This window comes from Perognathus longimembris, chromosome 3 (genome assembly GCF_023159225.1).
Source record: "Perognathus longimembris pacificus isolate PPM17 chromosome 3, ASM2315922v1, whole genome shotgun sequence".
NCBI lineage: Eukaryota > Metazoa > Chordata > Mammalia > Rodentia > Heteromyidae > Perognathus > Perognathus longimembris.
In genome coordinates, this window is record NC_063163.1 from 106,529,797 (window position 1) to 106,547,919 (window position 18,123).

The 18,123-nt window shown below is 46.2% G+C and overlaps 1 protein-coding gene across 2 annotated transcripts in view; it reads left to right on the forward strand.

Annotated features, from left to right (window-relative positions):
- The first annotated feature begins 455 nt into the window (after window positions 1-455).
- Kirrel3 (kirre like nephrin family adhesion molecule 3) overlaps window positions 456-18,123 on the forward strand; it is a 555,543-nt gene continuing 537,875 nt past the window's right edge. For both annotated transcript variants that reach the window (XM_048343661.1, XM_048343662.1), the window contains exon 1: window positions 456-660. In XM_048343661.1, coding sequence (XP_048199618.1) covers window positions 606-660 — 55 coding nt within the window. In that variant the 5' untranslated portion in view covers window positions 456-605. The remainder of the gene's footprint in view (window positions 661-18,123) is intronic.

The window sequence follows — 18,123 nt, forward strand, 5'->3', positions numbered from 1 at the left end:
CCCCCCCCCCTCGCGTGCGCACACGAACACACACACACACACGTATTGCAAAGCTTTCCCTTCCTCCCCCCCCCCAAGTGTTTCCACTTTAATTATGACCTGTTTCCCCTCCCTCCCCCCCCCTCCCCGCCCAGCTTCGGTGAAAGGAGCCCTTCTGTCACTCGTCACTCGCTCGCTCAGCTCGCTCGCTCCCTCGCTCGCCCGCTCGCTCGCTCGCTGTGGGAGGAGCCCGCCGGAGGAGGAAGCCGTGTGCCTGGGATGCCAAGAGCCAGAGAATGGATCTGCTCCGAGTAGGGTCGCTGCTGAGGATCCCCCCGTGCCCAGGAAGCTGAAGACCAGCCTGTTTGTTTCCGCCGCTTGCAGATACCCCCGGAGGCCACAAAGACCTCGGGGACTGAGGACTGAGGGGGTTGGGGGGGTGGGCGGGCTGGAGGGAGGAGGGACAGACCGAGGGACGGACGGACCGAATGACTGACCGATGGTCGGCGCGAACCGGAGAGGATCAGCGGCCGAGGCTGAGCACCAGGAGCCCAGCCGCGGAGGTCCAAGAGAAAACTAACTGCACCCCCAAGTTGCCCCGCCGGCTCGCCTCGCTGCGCTGAGGAATGAAACCTTTCCAGCTCGATTTGCTCTTCCTCTGCTTCTTCTTCTTCAGTCAAGGTAGGATCTCAGCGCCGCTGGGGCTGGAGCAAAGTCGGAGGGGTTTGAGAGGAGGGCGCCGGAGGAGGCAGGGACAGGAATCGGGGGGAGCCAGGCTTAGGAAAGTCGGACTGATGGAGAGGCACTGCGTGCAGGCTTCTTTGCCTTTGCAAATGCATCGTGATGGTCCTGTTGCTTTGCCGTTCGTTGGGAAAGAAGGGGTTCGTTCGTCGGGCCTGGAAGGGTCTGAAGGGGAGGAGGGAGGTCGACTTTCTTGTCTCACTTGTCAGCTACCAACTTGAACTCGCCCATGCAAATGAGTCCTTTATGCACCCGGTATGTTAATGAAGTAGTTTGTCTGTAGCCATGCCATTCCCAACTTCTGGGTGCCTCCTCTCCAAGCCCAGGTTGGGGTGAGAGGACCCTCACTCTGGTGGAGATTTCGGCTCCACGAAAAGGTCCACCTTGGCCGAATGTGTGTGGTTGGTACTGTTCCAGAAGAGGGCTGCTGTTATTCTGGAATGGACTTGTGTGTGTATGGGCAGGGGCTGGGGGTAATTTGCGGTGGTGGGGAGAAGCTTGTAAAGAGTTTCATTCCGTCTTTCAGAGATCCTCCAACAAGGTTGAGATTAGGGGTCCCACCACCGTTTTGGATTCAGGGTACATAAAAGAAGTTCACCTCGGGTGTGCTGATTGCTTCCTTTCTGCAGCCTGGCCCCGGGAGAGAGAGGTGGCTGGACTCTTGGGAGAGAACTTTGTCCCTCTGGGCTCCTTGCCACTGAGAGCCCGCTGGGCTGGATTTGGTGGTTGGGAGAGGAGAGGAATTCTGGAGAAGGACTGTGAATGCCTCTTTAGCTAAAGGCATCAAAGTCACCTGTGGAATTGAGTTGGAAGGGGACAAGTAAACCAGTGCCTTTCCCACTCTTGTGGAATATGCCAGTGCCGCCTCTGCCATCTGAGGCAGCATTTATGCCAGGCAGCACAGCTCTTAGAAGGGACAGGACTCTCTCAGAGAAAAAAAAAATCCACAACAGAGCACGTCCATCTGTTGATTAAATGAAGGGTAAAAGTTTTCAGGAAAGCAGAGCGTCGCCACGGGTGGCTGCTTTTGCAAGCAAACGGCATGTGTCCCTTGCTTCCAGTCAGATTGAAGCCAAATGTAGCAAAAGCAGGCCTCTTTCCTCCCCTCTCCCACTGGTCCTGGTAGCAACTCTCTGTGCAGCTCAAAGTTTGCTATCGATCCTCCCAATGGAACTTACTGGGTTCTTCCCCCATAGGAGTTGTGTATTATGGCTGTGTATAATGTGTACCACACATATGCATGCTCATGGGTTCATACTGTTGTATGCATCTCACCAGGGCTCCTTATAACAGCAGGAAGATAAATTGCCTTCCTCAGAGTTTTCAAACTGAATGAAGAAGAACTATCCTAGAATACTGGTATAGAGACAGATACGGTTATATTACTATTTTGTGAGATTTCCCTCTTTCTTGGATGTGTCTGTGTGCTTGCTTATGCATATGCACACACACAATACAAACACACACTCACGTGCATGCATATACACACTGACTTCCATTCTTCTTTGCCTCTTTCTCACCAGTTCACTCAAGAAGTTGTATAGAATCCCTGAGAAGAGGAAGGTATCTTCCCATCAACCCCTACCCTTGCACTGTGCATGATAGTGTGCACATGTGCACATGCACACACATACTTGTGTGGGGCTTTTGCAATTATTAGCCAGCTACTGTATTTTGGGAAGCTTGATCTGCACTTCCTCTCTAGCCTGAGGAGCCTATAGTTAGTTGTCTAAGTGCTTCCCCGTCCGTCTGAGCCATTATGGTATGCATTTTCGACTGAGCTTACTCCTTTCTCAATACCAAGCTCTTTTTCTTGATGGCCTCATATGAATCTTTAAATATTTACCTACAGTGGCTAAATGCTCCATTTCATCTACCCTTAGCCCTGAGGGCAGGGGAAAGAAACTATGGCACCAGAGCACCCCAGTGTTCTGAGTTTGGCCAACAATGCTGACCCTACCAATGCATAGCACATGAGTCTCTCAGATGTGGCCAATCACAAGAGCAGAATAAACAATGTCTCACTATAGCAATTAAAGGCCAAGGGGGAAGGTGATTGATGGATTTCATTATAGCGTGATATGAATAGCTTTTGAATTGATCCATGAACTGTTGGTTTTTTTTTTTTTAAATGTTGTTTGGAGTATGGTGAATTCCCTTGGAGGATTCTACTCTACCTTCCTTCTACAGCTGCTTAGCTCCAGTATTGGCTTCTTACCCTATCTCATGTTATGTACTCATCCAGTTACTGGATAGAGCATAGCCACTTTCAATAAGACATGAGAGGATTAACCCATGTGGCTCTAACTGGCCTCCCCAGTGGGACCCCCTGATTGAGGATGAAGGTTGCAACACGCACACATTCCAGTCACCCCTACAGAGCCACCCGCCTGACCTCCACCCTCCCTCCTGCACCCTTATCCTCCCAGGATGCTTTTCCAAGGAAATGTGTAGACCCCTTCTCAAAGAGAAGCAAGTGTCCAGGGTCTCTTTAAGACCTTACCTGGCATGCTAACAACATGGCCATCTGCTACCCAACACTTTTCACTGCTTGAGTCCTGGGAATACAGTTCCTAAGCTTCCTGCCTCACAGGATCTCACCTGCTCCAACACTGTTCTGGGGACTTCAATAATAAACCTGAAGGTAACATTCCAAATCAATTCCAACCAGCCCTCCCCTCCAGATTGGTTGAATAGTCACCTTTGCTTTTCCCTTGAACCTTAAGCGAGAGCAGAAATTAATGTATAATTAATGTTAGTAATGTACCGTGTCCTTATTCTTTCAAAGTTGGGGCTTCTGGTGTAGACTGAGATCAAATCTTTCTTTATCTTTCTTAAGGTGGCAGTAGAAAGGCTAAATGGCATTCCTCCATTCCCACTCCTGCCAAACGTCCCTGGGCTTGGCTCCCAATGGGGGATGGAGAGCTGCCAGTGTGTGCTGTTTGTGGGTTTCTCTCTTGCTGGGGATGCCTCTTCCTTCAGCTGTCAGGACGTTCGTGCTTTGTACAGAGAGGCATAATGTCACAGCACAATTTGCCTCCTGTGGAGAAACGGCATGTTCTGCCCCTGGGTGAAGAAGAAGAATCGATTCTCTTGTCATCCATAAACTTAGAAATATATATGTGTGTGTGTGTGTGTGTGTGTGTGTGTGTGTGTGTGTATATATTCTCTTCATCGTTCCCGTTCACCCACAACTATTTCCTTCCCTATCCTCCTTAATCTTCAAGCCTCATCCTATCCACCCTGCACACACACACACACACACACACACACACACACACACACACACACACACACACATCTTAGGTAGCTTTGGAGGATAATGTCTCAGCAGGGACTGGGGACTTCCTGCTTCCCATCACATCTCAGATTCTGACAGAGTTTGTGGGGTGTGCAGTCATGCAGACTTGGTGGCTTCTACTTCAGACTTCAGAAGACAGGCGATTTCTCCATGCTGACATTCTGCACTGTATTCCCAGAGTGTCCCCGCCTGCCTACGGCCTTGGTGGTTCACAAGACTCTAATTCTACTGGACCCAGATGACATGTTTGGCTTTACGCATGCGTGAAAGCTTCCGGGTGAAATGGAAAACTTTGTTACCTGTTAATAACATCTCCAAGCTGAGGATTTATGCGGGGGGGGGGGGGCGGCAGCGACATATCTTTATGGGGGAAGAATCTAAACAGCCAATGTGCTCTCCTGATTGGCAGGAAACATTGAAATGACAGTGAGGTGGTGGTCTAGTGGATACTGCTTGTGGCCACCTGAGTCTCCAAGGGGACCAAAGTGTATTAAGTAGACAGCAAGGTGAACCGGGGTGCGTGAGGAGAGCTGGCCAGGGTGCTAGGGCTGTGAGGGGAGCAAAAAGCATGGAAAGACTGGACTGGGGGAAACTCAAAGTTACCAAGAGCAAAGGGAGGGGAGAAGAAAGGAGGGGCACCAGAAAGAGGACTCAAACACTTCAGAAGTGGCCCAAAGAAAAGAGAGAAGCGGAAAGGCTTCCACCGGAAGGATCAGAAAAAGAAACTGGGGGAGTGAACAGCAACTTTGGAAACATTTAACCTTATCCAGAAATGTCATCTAACAAAGATGAGACTGGTAATAATGTGTGCTTTTCCAACCCTGGCACTCTAGAGGAGGAAGAATCACTTCTTTTGTTCCAGAACGTTAATCCACCGCATACAGGGCTGTAGGACAATGTTTTCTTTTAAACACATCTTCAGGATGGAGACCCTGGAGGGCATGCTTATTGGGGGTGGATTGCTCTGCAGTCCTCCCAACTGGGAGCCCTCAGTGAGCAACCCAGACCTATTGAAAAAATGGCAAAGGAACACCCCAGGGGGAAGAGAGTGTGGGTGTGGTCAATGCCTTTGGATGGCACTAGGAGGATACCACCATGGCCCCCCTCTTGAGTGTACAAAGGAGGATCTGGCTTGGAACATGGCAGCAGTGAGCTAGGCATGGTCCCAAGGAACAGCCCTGCTGGTGTGTGCCTGTGCTGGTGGGAGCCAGGGCCAGCAGGAGATGGGGTGGAGCAAGGGATTAGGCCTGAAGATGCAATTTTTTCCTTTTTGTTCAGCCCAGTGGGGGTGACTGAGACAGTATTATATTGCAAACCCAAAAAAAGCACATGAATAATCCAGAGTGAATTCAAGAGATTTCAATAGCAAAATAATAACAATACTAATGATACCTTTGATTTGTGGAGTACTTTTCTTCCAAGGAGATAAAAAGATAAACTGTTTTGGAAACATGAACAAGAAAAAAGAAAATTGCCTGTGATAGAGGAGTAGGGAGAAGGGCCAAGAACATTTGTTTTAGGGTCTGGTTGTAGATGGGGGAGGGGGAGGGGGAGGGAGGAAGGAGGGAGGTGAGCAGAGACATTATTTTTCAGCTACAGTTCTTGTCCTTGAAGGATGCTGTGATGATTTCTGGGTGTCAGGTGGTGGTGTTTGTGATTTTGCTTCTTTTAATTATTTTTTTTAATCAGGGTCAGTCAGGAGACAGGGTGACCCCTGAAGGCATCCTGTAACCTGGAAATGAAAATACTCCAATTCAGTAGCTGAGGAGCCCAGGTTGCTAGAATCCATCTCATCACAGCAATCTTGACTTTGAGGATGCTTTTGCAGATGGGCCACTGGAGTCTCAGTTTCCCTTTGAGGCCAATGGACATCCCAAGATGTGTGAGGCAGGGTTTGGCTTAGAAGCTGCAGTGTGGAGGTGGAGAGGAGGGGTTGTCTGTTTCCTGGGGCTTCATGTCCCCTCAGCCCTTATCCACAAATGCACAAAGAGCAAAGCCTGCCGGTACCCCAGCTCTCCTTGCCATAGCTTCTGCCTGCATTGTAAATAGAGAAGATTTTATTTCCAGTCAGGAGAATGAGGCAAGAGCCGCTTGCAAGACAACACAGTACCATTCGATGTGCCATCGCAGGACATCTTCTTTTCCCAAGGGAAGACATGGAATTTATCCAGTTGGGTGTGCATGTCAAGTGAGAATGCAGATGCCTAGATCACTGGAGTGCTTCTTTCCCAGGCAAGCAAGGAATAGATGTGCTACCCTGCTTTCTGCCAAAGCTGTGTGTGTGTGTGTGTGTGTGTGTGTGTGTGTGTGTGTGTGTGTGTGTGTGTTTCTCTTGCCTCTTCTCCAATGGTAAAAATGAGTATTCTGGCTGTATACTTCTAGAAGTCAGTAAATGTCAATATTGGATAAGTGTTTCCTTTCTATCACTGCAATTTAGCATAAGCTGCTTGGAAACAAATGTCTTCCGTAAGCATACTGTGTTTCAGTGAGTACACAGTCAACACCACTATGAGGATTAAATAAATGTCAGCTTTCCCCTGGTATACTTGGTAACAAGCTGAAAGCCTTGGAAAGAGTGGCCAGCATGGGTGGACCCAATGCCTAGAATCTGAGTTCTCCTGGGGCCCCGGTAGGGCTCTCCACAGAGTGAGAGGTGGACCACCATCTGGATCTTTCCTGGGGGAAAAGACACCTGCCAATTTATGATAAGGACAAACAGATACCCCTTGTTAAGGTATAATGTCTTTGGAACTTTGAGCAAAGCAGCCACCTCCCTCAAATGGCCAATACACACTGCCCCTCATCTTCTACTGGCTGCTTATGGCCATAAAGGCAAAGCCAAGCAGACAGAGCTGACTTAGTTGAAACTAAGCTGCCAGGGCCTGGGTGTATCTGTGTTAGAGGTACCCAGATGGACTGCTTTCTAAGTCTACATGCACTGGATGGTTGTTGCAAGTTCAGATTCTCTCTAAGAACTGGTGATAATCCAAGGTTGGGATTTGTAGCAAGTACAAACCCATTTTCCCCAGATGCTCCATTGAGTCTGTTGTTTTGATGACTCAATTTCTTTGCTTCTTCTTTCATGATCAAATAACATTTCATGACAACACTGAAGCTCAACCATTAAATGCTCAATTAGCACTCACTGTGAACCTACTGGGTGGTGGGCACTGGGCCAGGGGTCTTGGGGGCCAAGATAGCTGAGGCGTTCTACATTTCTACTCCCAAAGCTCCCTGGCTTGGTAAGGAACAGATATATCCATTTAGGGTACAGTATGATGGGTTCAGAACGGTCACGATTCGAGAACACCTGTAATTGACCAGGGCATCTGAAAAGGCCGCATGAAGGAAGGGCAACTGTGCTTGATCTCAAAGGATGACTAAAAGTCCTCCAGATAAAAGCACCAGGTTGTTACTTGTGAATTTACACCAAAGCAAAAAGACAGAACAGAATGTGATATGTGCAGAAGCATGGTAGGGTGGATGACTAGCATGTGGACGTGTTAGGAAACAAATGTGGGAAAGGTCAGCTTATATGTGGTCATGGCTATCATGGTAAATCTTTTGAGAATGATCTGAAAGAAGTAAGTCAATACTTGCAACAAAAAAAGGACATGGCTAGTAGTTCTGGGGGGTCTATAGTCATCTCAGTGTCATGGGCTTGGGGATCAACATGTTATTTATTTTTCCTAGTATTCCCTGTGTTTCATAAAGAGCTGAAAAATGTAGAACTGAGTGGAAATATCTCTTCCTTCATAGCTGGTATATAAAGGGGTGGGAAAGTGAGCTGGAGAAGAAAAATGGGGAAGTGATCTCGCCAGTTGGTCTACATTCTGGAGGGAGAGGCAGTGGGACAGAGGCTGAAAACAGAAAGGGAAGGCTTAAGAGAAGTATGTTAGATAAAGAATGTGGAAGAGCACAAAGACTGTCCAGAAAGAGAGATTGCTGTGTGGCTGGAATGCACAGAAGAACAAGATTTACTTAGTGCTGGGCCCCCATGGAGGTTGAAGAAATGGAAGAAGCCTAATAATAAAGATGAGGAGAAGACCAAAAAGATGGACAAATCAGGAAAGAGAAGGAGAGCAAGAGATACCTGGGGACATTATGTTGATGATCTTTCTTATTCTCAAGATAAAACTGAGCTGTACTGGCTTTGGAGAAAATAAAATTACAAAGCGAATGATTCTATCCAGAAATGTAAGAAATACTCCATAAGACTCTCGTGCACTTTGGCCTGTTCTCTTTATAAATTAGTGGGGGTTGGCAGAACAAACTCAATGGGGAAATGTCGGTGACATTTTCGAAATTGTGGGTGTTTAAGAAGCATGCCTAAGGCCAGCCAATTGAGCAATCTCCCATTGCTGCAAGTGTTTTTTCAAGAAGACTTCAGATCCTCAGGAATAGAGGACACTACACTCCTAGGAGGTGGGTTGAGAGAAGACCACATGACACCAAAGACTCCCCAACTTTACAATTCCCTGAGTAGTTTCTCTTAGCAGCAATCAATGGATTTATTTTGAATAACACACTCAAAAAGTTAGATGATGTGCTCATTCCCACTCTCCCTGTTTCTGTCTCTCTCTCTGTCTCCCTGTCTCTCTGTCTCTCTGTGTCTCTGTCTCTGTCTCTCTCTCTCTCTCTCTCTCTCTCTCTCTCTCTCTCTCTCTCCCTACCTATTTCTCTGCTAGCATGTTTCCTCTGGTTATAATTGGTGGTTATGGTGGCAATGGTGAACAATGATTATGTTTTGATCATGACTATGATGATCATTAGCATCAGCACAAAGCAACAAAAGTTAGAGTAGAGCTTGCCCAGGCCATACTTCATTTCATCACCATGATGGCAGTAAGTCTTGGGTAAGATTCTAACCTGCCACTAGCACTTCCTCCGAATCTGGCTCACTCCCTTGTGTGTGTCAATGCCTCTCAGGATTCTAGGTCCCAAGCACCCAGGCATCAGGCAGGACGTTAGGGGTTCCCTCTGAATATCAAGAGGCTGAGCCATAGAGTTGACCTTCAAAGAGTAACTCAGCACCAAACTCTATCTCTTTTTATTCCAGACTTTTACTGAGATAGTCCTTCACCTGTCTACCATCCAGCATGAGTCCTTGAGGACTCAAAGCCACTGTTGCTTTGGAAGCAACAGAGCCGAACAGTAATCAAGCTACTTGGGTAACTCCTTTTGTCACTTCCCCCTTCTATCGCCCCCCCCCCCCCGCCATACACATACACGCAAAACAAAACTACAAGGAAGCAAAGCACTTTTCTCTGGACTGGTTGATTAAACTCATCCATGTCTTTTTAGCATTGCTGGTGCCTATTGGGCTCCTAGATAGAAGGTGATAAATAAATGTTGGAACACCAGGTGCAATGTCAGGAGTGAAGGAAGAAGAGAGAGAACATGAGACACAACATAGGTAGGAATGCTGTAGGACCCCCCCCCCACACACACACCTGGAAGCAGAGGAAAGCATAAAGTATATTTAAAATTTGGCTTTTTACCAAAGAAAGTGATTCCTCTCTGAAAAAGGCTTGAATTCCCATCAGGTCACCAGGGACAGTGGAAAAAGAAACTTCCTCTGGCATGCCACCCACTCCTGAGATTCGGCAAGACACCATCATGCCCTTCTGTACTTTAATGCGTGTCAGTGCCCATTTCTGTCAGTCATCTGCAAATGTCACAGGTGACTCGAGTCTGGTGCAGTGTGACAGCCCACCTGTCACCCTTGGCAATGCTGGGAGCTATGACAGCTCTGGAGGCACACTGGGGCCTGGTTGGCTCACCGTGCAGGTGTGGAGGGGACCGAAAGTTACAGCATGAATACAGCATCATGTGCAAGGTCTCTCTTCCTCTGCTGCCTCACTTCCCTGGTGGCTGAGAAAGAAAGACCACCAGTGAATCCCCGAATAGCTTTGTTCCGCATCTCCTGGGACCTGCACTTTTCTAAGCCTCACTTATAGATATTGGGGTCTGCTCCATCTACGCCGGGAGTTACGTTTCTCCAGGGTGCTGGTCTCTGAAGCCATCTTCTTACACAGGATGCTGCATCTGAGGGGAGGGGCAATTGCTGAGAAAAGATTCTTTCCTGGTGGCTTCTTGCTCCAGGAAAGGGTGGAATGTTTTGGCATCTGCCTCTTGAAGACTGCAGTTCCTATGTCAGCCTGATGGTGGCAGCAGCTACGCTTGCAAAGCCCAGGAGTGAGTGAACCCAGAGCAGGCTACTGAGGGAGGCCCGGTGGCATAGGAGCAGGACTGTCTGGAACTGAAGGTTGGAGGCAGCGGGCATGGAACTATGAGAAGGCATTTGGTGGGCTCTGGGTGGTGAGGCAGCCGCATTCCCTCCCTGGAAGCTGGGTTCCTCTCTCTTGAGTCTGCTGGGTGAGAGCTGTGATATGAGAAATCCTTCGGAAGAGAAGCTAAGGCTAGGTAGGTACAATTAAACATAACCTAAGAGATTCAGAAAGGCTGCACACAAGAGAGTGAGGATTGGCAGCTCACTGCGTGCGGTTTCTCTGCAGGGTGAGTTGTTTCTCCTGTGTGTGCTGAGTGTCAGCCCCCCCCCCCCCCCCACCACCAGAAGCCCCTCATCTCCTCCGCTCTGCACACTCTAGGCCTGTGCCCAGGGCTCCTGTCCCAAGTGTCAGCCCCTTTCACAATCACAGAGCCCAAACTGCTCCGTTCCCTTCCCACGCTGAGAAAGCAAACAGACACTACAACGATAGGACACTGCCTGGCTCAACTGTTTGACCATCTGGGTAGCGCTACTCATTTCTTTTTTGTTTTGTTTGTTTTTTTAATTTCAATTTCTTTCAGTTGTCTTTAAGTAGTTTTGCAAAGGAGTTTCAGTTCAACCCGTCGGTTTATGAGTAGACTGCATCTTGATCAACGTCACCCCTGCCATTGTTCTGGCTCATCTCCCCCCTCCCCTCCTCTCCATCCCCTCAAGTTACCTGGTGCCATTTTCACATATGTATATTGAAGAGAATGACTACATCTTCCCACCCTTCCTCTCTCCATCTGTCTGCTTCCATCCCTTGCATTTCCCCCGCCACACACACTGACAAAACATGCTCCGGCTTCCTGGTATTCATTTTGTTAAACTAAGAGTTTGTTGTTCCAAGGATTGATACCACTGGAATCCTCCCCTGCAGAAATACTAATATCGAATGGCACCATTATTTTTAAAAATGAAAAAGAAATTCAACATGAGCTTCAGCTATTAGGAAGTTTTTCCCTGCAGGCAAGGTGCCAGGATGGGAAGAGGGTGTTCTGTGCTCTACAGAAGGGAATGGTGGAATCATGCTGATGAACCCAAGAACTCACCATGATGGTTTCCTACCTTTTGATAATTATGAGTGGGATGTAGCTGAGACCCCAGAGTCGATCCTTATGCAGCAATGGAAGTGTAGGGTGAAGGAGGGTGAGACTACACCATCGAAGCAAAGTGATTCACTCTGCCTGGCCAGAGTTGCTGGTTGCTCTGACCCCTTATGTTGTCTGAGCTCCTCCGATATCATATGACCTTACTATAGGTTTGGGCCATTGGTAGGCTATTCTGTGCAGCTTGCCCACATCCGAACAGATCCCTCTCCTGGCTCACCATCAAGTCAGTGCAAGTGTCTCTGGAACCAGGGCAGCTGCCTAGCACCTGGTAGTCTTCACACTGCTCTTTCCTAAGGAGAAGACAGTGCAGAGCAGCAGAAGATAAGGTTGTTTACTTCATCAGACTGCCACATCTAGTGGCAAATAACAGAAAACCTCTTGAGTATCTCTGAATGAAGAAGACCTTTTCTTTTTGCATGAGTCTTGCAAACCTTTGCACACTGCCGTTTGATTGTCTGCAGGTCAGAGAGGGTTCTTAGTGCCGAGTGTGGGAAGTTGCTGGGAAATGATAGGGGATTCGCTCCTCCCCACATTACCCACTGTTATACCTGCCTTTCTCCTCCCATTCACGGGACTTCCAGAGGGCTTTGTAATCCCTTCCTGGAAAGCTGAGATGATGAGGGGGGAGCGAGTGGTACAAAACACAGCAAACCAGTAACATTCTCCGTCTGCTGACCTTGTGTATTTCTCTTTTTGCCCCTGACCTCTGTGACCGCTGGATGGGATCCAGTTATGGGAGGGGCCATCCAGGTCTATGCACTGTTCCTCTGTTGAGCTTGGCACCCATGGCCCAACTCAATCTTTCCTGTACCCACTGGTGGATGAAAAACCACTGGGGTTTACACACCATCTGGGCAGATTTCAGAGCCCTTGCTGTCAGTCCATTTCTGGGACTGCCGGGTGACAGTCAGCAAGCCACAGCAACCCTGGACCAGCCTGTGCTGGAAGCCAGGACAGTCGTTCCTGTCCTCTGTCTTCCCTGTCATCAGCTTGATCTTTCCTAACAGTTCATAATTTCTAGCATATGGGTTGAGCTAATAAACTTTTTTTCAACAAAGGAAAATAAGTCTCCTCCGATACAAAAGACTAAAGAAGAGTTCGAGAAACCTTGGTACGTAGTTTGTGGCAGTGCTCTCTCTCCACCACGTACCAGAGTCCAGTCCAGCATAGCCTTTTGAGAGCTTAATGCTGATTTCTTAACAAGAATCCTTCACACCAAGCTTCCTCCTCCCCCGCCCCAGTGGATTGGATTTTTTTAAAGACTAAACCCTATTAGTAGGGAAAGGTTAGCCTCTCCTCAGCTCTGTGCTGTAAGAAAGGGGCTATTTTACATAAAAAGGCATTCCAGGACATCAAAACCCTCCTTTTCGTCAAGTCTAGAAGAGTAAAAATGTCAGGAAGCTACATGGTTCTGAAATGATTAATAATGGTCGTTAAGAAGAAATAAAAAAAAGCTCTTGGAACGCAGGAGAGCCTGAATGTCGTTCAGCTTTCCATTCTCCTCACATTGGTTCTGGCCGACAACTTACCTGGCGTCGGAAATCACTGTGGAAGATGGCACGTATCTACCGAGGCCATGCTTAAAATCATAATATTGGCTTAAGATAGACACTTATGATAAACTGGCAAAACATGAAAGTTCTCTGAAATCTTAAAAGCACCCTTAGATGGAATCAGAGGAATGCAAGGGGAAGAATACAAGGCAGACAGAGCTGGGCACGAAAGGCATCAAATATTTTCTTTTTTATTCGGTGGCCTGAGCCCTTCAATGGGGCACGCAGATCAGATCAGCCTGACGTTGTCAGCTGTTACCAAGGATCCAAAGCCACATGGATGTCCCTTTCTCTGGCTCGGTCTGAGCTTTGCAGCTGCTTACCTCTTCATCAGACAAACCAGGCTGGAGGAATTTGCTGCTAGAAACCCATGCATATCATACAAAAAGAGAACACAAAATATCATCCAGGCAAACAGTACTCCTTGGCCCCTGTTCTGCTAAAACAATCAGAAACCCACACTTCTCTCTTTGTCATAATAAACAGCTCTTCTAAAGCTGAATGCCACCAACTTAAAAAAATATAGGTGCACTGTTTGTTTTTTAATTGTCTTAGTTGAAGCTCACACCTATAATCCTAGCTACTCAAGAGACTGAGATTTCAGGACCAAGGTTTGAATCCTGCCTGGCAGGAAAGTCCATGAGCCTTGTATCTCCAACAACCAAAAAAGCTGGAAGTGGAGCTGTGGCTCAAATAGAAAAGTCACAGTCTTGAGACAGCTCCCAGGCCTGAGTTCAAGCCCCAGTGAGTGCTCTCTCTCTCTCTCTCTCTCTCTCTCTCTCTCTCTCTCTCTCTCTCTCTCTCTCACACACACACACACACACACACACACACAGTCTTAGTCTTATGTTGTTGCCTTTGGGCATACTTTTGAATCTTCTGGGTTTTCTCTCTTACAGTTTCAGAGGGGGAAGAAGGTTAAGGATCGATACATTCCTCTATTTGCCTGGGCTTCATTTCTGTGTTCCTGGCAGGTGGCTCTTACATATGTCAAAGGAAGTATTAGGCCCTTAATATTCTTCCTGGAGTCTCTCTCAGTGGTCCTCTGAGTGAGCTGCAGGTCAGCATTTTCAGTAGCTGCAACATTACCTGGGAAATGGTTAGAAATGCAAATTCTTGGGCTTCAGAACCTCTGAGGCTCGCCCCAGCAACCTGGGTTTCGGCGCCTCCAGCTAATGCTGAGGCACACTAAGCCTTGAGAAGGAGGCCTGCTCACACCTGGATCTTGTTAGGTGCCACACCTTGTTCCCTGTTCTCCACCTCCACAGGAACACCACTGACACCGAGTCCACGGGGGGGGGGGGGGGGGGGGGAGGGGGCGTTGTTTCTAGCTAGAGACTTTAAGGTGAATCAGGGGAGTTGCTTCTTAGGGTATTTCTGTTACATTACCTTAGGGTAGCTTGCAGATCATGAGAGTGGAGCTAAGGAGTTCAGCTCAAGCCCTGGATATAGGAACCAAAACTGCTGATAAGGTCAGCAGTAGAATGTGGTCAGAATGTAGGATGTGGAACATGGCAGCTTTGCCAGTCTGTCCTTACTATCACTGCCTTGCTTAGAAGTAGCAAAAATCAAGAGCACATCCTTGCAGACTGACTTGCAGCCCTGTCTCACCTCCGGTGGACCCAGGGAAGCCATGCAATGATCTACACTGACAAGAAAGAAGGCAGCTAAGCACTACTACAGATTTCCTCCTACCTGCACTTTATGATGTTTATTTTAAACTCAACACAGTACACTAGAGACACTCATGTCCATAAAGGATAGATTTCCTGCTTTGTTTATGTGAAGAGATTCAGAGTATATTGATCATATTGTATCCAAGAATTCTTGTTCTGCTTTTTTAGGGTGTGTGTGTGAAATCTTCAAGGTCAATACGACCACAGACATTGATATTCATTCCATTGTGAGCTGGGATCTGCTAGCTGCTTACTGTCATTTTATTTTTCAATTCATAAAAAAAGATGTTCTCATCACTAGGCCTCTGGGCCTCTTTCTTCAACCCAAATCACTAAAGGGAACCAAATGCATAAGCTGATGAATCCAGCAACCAAGAGGAGGGAGAAGAGAGCCAGTGGTAGATTTAAAGGGACCCTTACAACATTCTCTGGTTTGTATTGTGAATATTTTTTAGAGGCCCATATGTTAAAGCTTGGTCTCCAGAGTCATGTTATGGGGAGGTGGTGGAACCTTTAAGACGTGCAAACTAATGGGAGGTCTTTAGATCACTGAGGGTGTGTCCTTGGAAAGGATTATAGAACCTTAAACCACTCCTCATTCTCTTTAGCTTCTTGGCCCCGAGGGAGCAATGTTTTCTGTATTATAAACTTCCAATCACCATATTCTGTCTGCCCATAGACTCCAAAGCAATGGGTCTGCACAGTCATGGACTGGAACCTCCAAGATGCGAACCAACCATCCACTTTTCTCCTTACAAATTTATTATCTTGAGTATCAGTTACACTGATGGAAAGCTACCACAGCCCACAATGGCTTTTGTGTATGCCCTATGCACATACTCAGATGTCTGAGGGATGTAGACAAGTAGGCACAAGGGGAGATAGGCACAGGTGGTTGTTATGCTGGCTAGAGGGGAGAGATGGGTGGACAGAGAGAACAAAAAATCAGCATCCATGTGAGAAAAAGTTTGGCCTTCAGATGTCAAGACTGCAGCGTTCAAAAGCCACATCATTTTCTCCCTGATCCAAATGAAGACCTGGTGATTTTGATTTTCTTAGGAAGTGCCTTGGTTGAATTTAGGTCTGCAGTGGGCCCTCAACACAGTATTCCTTTTTAAATTATTATTAACATACATGTGTTGTACAAAGTGGTTTTCACTGTGATGTAACAAAATGTACTTAGATGAAATTCATCCTCTCTATCACTCTCCCCATCCCATTCCTTCTTACAGTTTTAACAAATGCCATTGTTCTATTTTCATACATGAAAATATAATATGTTAATCATATTTATCCTCATCTACCCTCTTCATTAGCCCTTCTTCCTCTCACTAGTGCCCCTCCCCCTAGTATGAGCTGGTTTTACTTTCCTGTCATTCAAGTATTTTTAGTGTATATTAAATATACACAGGGGGATTTTTTTCACCATGATATTTCAGATGTGCATATATTGTGTCTTGCTCAAAGTGATCCTATTATTTTCTCTTCCCCCACCTCCTATTCCCTACTGATCAACAGTTTTTATTGAGGTTCCTTATGTTGTTTTCATGAATAGTTGAATTGTATTCTGAAATTATTCACCCTCCTTTTTCCCTTCCCCTTATCCTGCTACATATTCCTACAATTAGAACCATGTTTGTGTGTGTTTATATATATGTAGGTGTATATGTGTGTGTGTGTGTGCATTTATGATTATCTACATCTTTTAGGTCTAGCTTCCACATAGGAACAAAAAACATGATATTTAGCTTTCTGAACTTGGCTTAGCTCATTCAATATGATGTTCTCCATTTTCCTGAAAATGACATGACTCAGTTTTTGTTATGATTGTGTGATATTCTGTGATACATGTATATACATATATGTGTATGTATGTATGTAGGTATATATATCTTCTTTATTCATTCTGTTGTTAGCCGATTCCACCATTTGGCAACTGAGCAGTGCTTCAATAAACATGAGTATACAGGTGTATTTCATGTGTATTGATATACTCTCCTTTGGATATATGGTCCTATAAGTTCATAAGGCATAGGTGAATTTTTAGTTTTTTTTAAGAACCTCCATACTGATTTCCATAATGTTTACAATAGTTTACATTGCGTGGAACAACATAGGAATGGTCCTTGTTTGTTTTCTTGGTGATTGATATTCTGGCTGGGGTGAGATAGAATCTCAGTGCAGTCTTGATTTGTGTTGTTGTAGCTAAGGATGTTGAACATTTCTTCATACAACATTTGCATTTCTTCTGAGAACTGCCTCTTCAGTTGCCTTCCCCATATATTAATTAGATTATTTTTATTTTGGCTGTTGAAGTTTTTTGAACTCTTTATATATCTTAGGTAATAATCCCTGATCTGATGAATAGCTGGTGAAGATTTTCTTCCATTCTATGGATTGTCTCTTGGTCTGGTAATTGTTTCTTTTGCTGTGCAGAAACTTTTTAATTTGATATAGTCCCAATTTGTCAATTCTTGTTCTTGTTTTCCGGGCAATTGAAGTCCTCTTCAGAAAATAATTACCTGTGCCTATATCTTCCAGGCATTTTCTGCATTAAAGTTTCAAGCCTTAGTTTGAGTTCTTTGATCTATTTGGAGTTGATTTCGTACAAGGTGAGAGATAGGGGTCAAGTTGCAGACTCTTGCAAGTGAATAACTAGTTTTCCCAGCACTATTTGTTGAAGAGCCCCTCTCCAGTGCATGTTTTTGGCAACTTTGTCAAAAATTAAATGGCTGTAAACTGTGTTACCAGAATTTCTTATTCAGGGAAAGAATATCATGTGTCAGTGATTCTGGGTAGCATCTATCTTTCAGTTCCCTGAATTTTACTTGCCAGTCCATTGAAGTGCTTTATCAGAGATTCTGCTCTATTTATCATGATTATTGCCTTTTGCAACTGGAGTACCTGTGAGCACCAAGTACTCCATAGGGAAAAGGGGATAATAATTTAATTTCTCCTTGCATTTAAATAGTACTTACATTTTCTAGAATACTTTCACATTTATTATGGTCTTCCTCCCTAAATCAACTCTTGTCTTGCTTAAAAAAAGAAAACACCAAGAAAATAAGCTCAAGTGTATTATGGCCTCTCTTAAGGTCACACAAGGTAGGAAGTGTGACCGTGAAAACTCAGTGGTTCCAAGTCTGAGCCTCACTTGTTGCCCCAGGGCTCTCTTCTAGGTCTCCTCCCTAGGTTCTGCTCCAGGAGCATATACTTGAGGCATTTCCTAAGTCTTCCTATGAAGCTTGGTGTGTTGAATAGCTCATTGAGAACTGGAGAGCAGCTCAGGCCTGGAGGTCAGGCAAGGTTTCTAGACACAAGAATGGTGTCTGCTGCCAAACCAGGCACAGAGAAGCTAGGGAAAACTGTTCTTGACTGAGGCTCTCTTCTGTCAATCAGGCCTCATCAAGAAAACAAATCCATTGTACAAGGAACTTAACCAACAATAGTAAGCAAGAGGAGCCTGGAAGCTTCTCCAGGCTAAGGGGCT